At 41.3% G+C, this 6,000-nt stretch overlaps 1 protein-coding gene across 4 annotated transcripts in view; it reads left to right on the forward strand.

Annotated features, from left to right (window-relative positions):
• TSHR (thyroid stimulating hormone receptor) overlaps positions 1 to 6,000 on the forward strand; it is a 157,920-nt gene that overhangs the window by 113,188 nt on the left and 38,732 nt on the right. For 3 of the 4 annotated variants that reach the window (XM_028496252.2, XM_007113390.4, XM_028496253.2), the window contains 2 exons: positions 880 to 957; positions 4,212 to 4,280. In XM_028496252.2, coding sequence (XP_028352053.1) covers positions 880 to 957; positions 4,212 to 4,280 — 147 coding nt within the window. Of the gene's footprint in view, positions 1 to 879; positions 958 to 4,211; positions 4,281 to 4,849; positions 4,925 to 6,000 lie in introns of all 4 variants that reach the window. The other variant, XM_028496251.2, reaches the window with a different exon arrangement.

Consider the following 6,000-nt stretch of genomic DNA (forward strand, 5'->3'; position numbering starts at 1 on the left):
ATTTTGTTAGAAAAAATGCCCATGCTTCTTTGCTGCAGAAGAGCTCAGTTCAAAATACAGGTGGTCTTCCAGCAACTAGACTGGCATAGAAATGTTCTCTAGGAGTATATGTCTTGCAAGTGGAGGGCACTTCAGTAATACTCATGAAATGAAATCAATTGATCCCATTCTAGCAAACCTTTTTAGGGGTTCCACACGCCGAGAAAATGAGTTACTCTGGACAAAGTATTTGTCAGAGATTTATGAGAAATCTCTGAGACCCACCTTCTCCCCTTGCACGTGAGGATTGTCAGGAACCTCAGCCCACACCCAAATCTCACTTGCTCACTGCACATCTGGGGCTCTGAGTGTATGTCCACCTAGGACAGCTCTCACCACCTCACCGGACCTCTGAGCCACCAACAGCTAAGAAGGGTCAATGACACCTAAAAAGAAAGAAGATAAAACTGAATTGTGTCAGGTTATTTATATAAAGGCATATGTGCAGCAAGAGCCCAGCTCCAGAAGGAAAGCATTTCTTTTTTAAATTTATTTTTGGCTGCATTAGATCTTCGTTGCTGCGCGTGGGCTTTCTCTAGTTGCAGCGAGCGGGGGCTACTCCTCGTTGCGGTGCGCAGGCTTCTCATTGCGGTGGCTTCTCTTGTTGCGGAGCATGGGCTCTAGGTGCGTGGGCTTCAGTAGTTGTGGCTCGTGGGCTCTAGAGCACAGGCTCAGCAGTTGTGGCGCATGGGCTTAGTTGCTCCGCGGCATGTGGGATCTTCCCGGACCAGGGCTCGAACCCGTGTCCCCTGCAACGGCAGGCGGATTCTTAACCACTGCGCCACCAGGGAAGCCCAGAAAGCATTTTTTTCACCAGGTGTTTTTGTTCCTCTCCTGCAGTGAAATTACAGACAACCCCTACATGACTTCGATCCCTGCGAATGCTTTTCAGGGCCTGTGCAATGAAACCTTGACACTGTGAGTATTGCCAGTTCCACTCCTGCCAACAATGAAATATTTATTTGGGCTGCTGTAATGTTTCCACAGGCCATCCAAGAACCGTACTACCTTATAGTATGTGCTCTATGGTCTACCGAGGGTTTCACATAGTTAAATAAGAGTAGTGCCTCATGGTGTGGTGCTCTATAGGTGAAGAAGTGGTTTAGGTAACAAGACGAGAGTATTCCCTTACAGAAGTGGTCAGCACACTTTATCTGTAAAGGACCATTCAGATTTTACAGACCACATGACCTTTGTGGCAACTGTTCTACTCTGCTATTGCAGGGCAAAAGCAGCCATCCACAATATATAAACTAATGAGCATGGCTATGTTCCAACAAAATTTTATTTACAAAAATAGCCAGTGGGCCAGCTTTGGCCTGCAGGCTAATAGTCTGGGTTCTAGTATCCCCATTGAATAGAGGAAGAAGCTGGGGTTAAAGCAAATTTAAGTGACTTTCCCAAGGTCACTGAGCTAGAAAATGGTGATGCTAAGGGCTTTTCATACTCTGCACTCGTACTTCAACTGTGTCATCACAAACTATTATTAAGCTCCTATGAAGGGATATTGAATAGAAAACATAGTTCTGCTCTACATCATCATTTGTCCAGAGTTTGAGTGGGTTCTGCTCTTTAGTTGTTCAAAAGAAATGCTAGAACAGGGAAATTCACAAAATGTTCTAACGAAGGAGGTCTAATAGAGGTACAAAAGATAAGTTAATTCTCCAAGCCGGTAAAGAATTCCCCTCTCTCACCAAATTAGCTACAAAGTAGAGTTGGGACTACATCCAAAGGATCCCGTCTCTCTAGTTTCAGTACCACTGCCCAGGTTCAGGCCTGGTGGGGGTTTTGCACAGATTGTCACCCAGCTCCCTTTCTCCAGTCACACTACAGTGCAAGAGTTCTTCATCGTATGCAAACCTGATTGAAGTATGCAAACCTGATTGAATTATCCCCCAGCAAAATTGATCCAAGCCTCCACACGACTCTTTGAAAAGGCAGTTTCCAAGCATTCCAAGTCGAGCAGTCTTGACCCTGTGAAGCTATCTCAACCTCTGGGACTCCATCCACAGTGGAGCATTTCAATTCATCCTTCTTGAAAAATGGGGAGAGCTCTCTTGATAAGACAAGAGACTCCTCAGCCACCATTTCATTTGACAGCACAGCAAAGACGGGTTTAGCCTGCTCAGTCCCCAAACCTCAACGCCATTTACCTCTTCTGTAAAGCCTTCCATTGTGTCATTTTCCACTCATTGTATATAAACACCAGTCTCAATTTCTTTGCAGAATGTTACCTCCACCTTTTGACATCTTTTTCTAAGGACCCATATCCCAAGCAGCCCTCTCAAGTGAAAGCTGCTGTTTGTCTCACACCCAGCATGGGGCCCAGTGGGCATTTGATAAACCTCTGAATGGGGGAACCTTAACTTTCCTGAAATCTAGAGATGGGGATGGCATAGCTTGTCCATTATCTTTTCAGATGATTATTTCTACATACCTGCAAAAGTCCTGGCTTCTTTAAAGCTCATGCTCAAAAAACTATAAACATGAAAGAGTATGTGTCCAACAGCAAACTTTGTACCCATATTCCTGGTAGGATAGAGTTTCAATCAAAGTTTGCAACCCTTTGTGCTTTCTTTCTTTACTATGATTTTCTTTCTTCACTATGTTTTTCTTTCTTCACTATTTTCCCTTTTTGAGACGTACTTGCCCAATAAGAGTTTTATTTAATCTTTGAAATGTAATTCCAACAAAGAACATTTTTATTGTCCAGGCCTCTCAGCAAAGTTTGGGAAAATAGAAATGCCAAATGTACAATTCTCACATCTTCATTAATGAACTCTAGTTCCGAAAAAATTAACTTACGTATAGAGCTTTCTCAGCCTCTGTGCTTAGCGTCCCTGGGCATTGCAGTCCTCCCCCAAGACACCTTAGTAGCAGGAATTAAACTCATAGTGTAATTATTTTAAACAAAACAAAAAACAAACAAGGATTGCCTCTTAGTTCTTCACAACTACATAAGATAAATCCAAGTTTTCAAGGTATTCATTTTAACATGGTCGTCTCATAAGTGTCCACACCTTACTTGTTAAATGTATAGCTGTTTTATCCTCCCAGTAACCTTTTGATTAGGTATTATTTTATCATATTTTTAAAGACAAGGAAAACTGTGGATAATTGAGGTTGAGAAGTTCTCAGGGTCACCTACTATGAAGTGACAGAGCCAGGTCTAATTCCAAATTTGGAGTCTCCTGTGTGCTTCTTACTGTGTTACCAGAGTTCACAGGAGGCACTGCAGTAGTTTTCAGAGTTCCCCTACAATCGCCACTCACTGTGCCTGATTGTGGACATGGCAGCCTTCTCTTATCTCATGCCAGTAGCCCCCAGGAACCCCCATGCACCCCTGTGTAGACCAGAGTTCCCACAGCTGGAGCTCCTTTTCCAGCAGAAAGGATGTGTCCTTTTGGTGGGTGGGAAGAATTGCTTTTGAGTTCAGAAATCCTGATTCCTGACAGCTGTGCATCAGTGAGGCTTTGGCAAATCACCTCCATGTCTCAATAACCTGACTAGGAAATAGAGGAGATAATGCTTCAGTCCAGCCCTTGGAATCACTGTATGAATTAATTCGGTGCAGAAACAGAGCAACAAGTTAAACATTAAAACTTCCCCAAAAGGCCATGGTCCATCTATTTTCTTAGATTTGTTTTTGAAGTTCAATTTGATTCAGTCCTCAACCATTTAATTAAGCATTTAATGTATGAAACACCCTGAGGATTAAAAATATGAATATAAATGTGAAACAACATTTTAAAGAGAAAAATATAAAACCTATGCATTCAGAAGAATAATGTCTTTTAAAGTGCTCATCTTGAAAAACTGCACTTATTCCTCCATTATTGACATTGGGTTAACTATTTCCTGAAACCCCAGTTTTTTCAGTATATGTAGAACATTTTTTAAAAAATCCTTAATGATTGCAAATCTTTGTTCATTAAAGTGAATCTGCTTCTGGGAAACAGCTTAAAGCTCTAGGAGCTAAGTCTGGAGAATGGGGATTCAAACTGGAAAACACTATTCCATGTCCCAAATAAGACATACTGTAAAGTTTTCTTGTAGGGCCTAAGAACCTTCATGCACATCTCTGGCACTGAAGAAATGAAGCGCAACCCTCAGAGAAGGGCCAGCACTACCTCTTATAGGTCACTGATTTCTCCTCTCTCTGTTGATTGTAGGAAACTATACAACAATGGCTTTACTTCAATCCAAGGACATGCTTTCAATGGGACAAAGCTGGATGCTGTGTAAGTCAAGGGTTGCCATGGAAACCACTATCCTGCCCTACACTCCCTCCCCCAAGAAGGACCATTCAGTGGGTCAGAATTCTGCTAGAGATAGGTTCCACCAGAGCAGTCCTCAACCCCAGAGTTAGCATGACCAAGACTTGGGGACAATGTTAAGGAACTTGACAAGAGCCAGCTTTAGTGGACACACATTAACTCCAATTCTAAATTCCAAAGCTTTTATCCTTAATAAAATGGAATGATGGTGTCACCTTCTATTATCTTGTAGGAGTGTGTGTGTGTGTGTGTGTGTGTGTGTGTGTGTGTGTAAATGTTCATCTACCATGTACATGAAGTAAAGGGCTGTCTTTAATTAAGTCCAAAGCTATTCAGAAGGTAAGGCTTTTCTTTTCGTTTTATCTGACATATTTTCAGGAAAGGTGTCAGTTTATATTTGATTCAGTTAGAAATAGCTGAAAAGCCATATCCAGATTTTGCCTTCCCTGCAAATAAATAATGCCTAGAACAGGATATTGGCAAAAAGATAGTCATTAACATGGGTCTCTGTCTTTGTTGTACCTTTCTATCAGATCTCTGTGGTCCCCCGTGTCCATGACGGAGCATACTTTGTGTCTAAGAGCTGCTAGACTGGTTCAGCCATACTGGTGTGTGATTTAACCTAATAGCTAATAAATGACAAAGAGCTTTAGTAGAGTCTGCTTTCTACAGTATGGTGAACTAGATAATTTGTTTCTACTATGAAAGAACTAGATGATATATTTTGAAAAATTATATTTTATGTCATATCCCCAAGAGAGGAAAATGAAACAACTAACAAACCAGTAGCTGAAACCAAAATGGTGGGTGCTTACAGAGGGTGCAGTTCCCTTGGGGGCAGCTGCCAACATCAGTGGTGCCAGGAGACTAGACTCTAGTCAGTGAGAAGGTGGAGAAGTGATGTAAACCTGAGACTGCTGGATTAAGCCAGGGAACCTGGAAGAGAGCTGGAGTGGGACCACACTAGGAGAACCTCTGGACTCCTGGCAGAAATAAATGCAAACCTCTGCAGAGGAAAGAACCCCAGTGCAGGCCCAGATTTTTAAAATCAATCAAATAGGTGCTTACAGTCAAAAATCACACATAGGAAAAGAAGAAACTACCATGCGTAAGAGTCAGCTGAAGCAACAAACGATAGATTCTTGTGTTTGATTTGTTTTATGACAGTTTATTGAGTATTTTTAAACAATTGTATTTTTTCCATTCCAGAAGTTCTATTTGCTTCTTTAAAAGTTTGCCTGCTCATTTTTGTAATTCCATCTTTTTTTTTCCCTTTAAACATTTCATACACAGTTGTTTTATATTCTGGAAACTATTATTGCAAAATCTTAAGGCCTGTGGTTCTGTTCTGTTGTGCTCTACAGTGTATCATTTAAAGCTTGTGTTTCCTTATTTATTTTCATTTTGGATGATCTGTCCATTGGTGAAAGTGGGGTGTTAAAGTCCCCTACTATGATTGTGCTCCTGTCGATTGCCCCTTTTATCTCTGTTAGTATTGGCCTTATGTATTGAGGTGCTCCTGTGTTGGGTGCATAAATATTTACAATTGTTATATCTTCTTCTTGGATTGATCCCTTGATCATTATGTAGCGTCCTTCTCTGTCTCTTGTAATAGTCTTTCTTTTAAAGTCTATTTTTTCTGATATGAGAATTGTTACTCCAGCTTTCTTTTGATTTCCATTTG

Source organism: Physeter macrocephalus, chromosome 11 (genome assembly GCF_002837175.3).
Source record: "Physeter macrocephalus isolate SW-GA chromosome 11, ASM283717v5, whole genome shotgun sequence".
In the NCBI taxonomy this organism is placed as follows: domain Eukaryota; kingdom Metazoa; phylum Chordata; class Mammalia; order Artiodactyla; family Physeteridae; genus Physeter; species Physeter macrocephalus.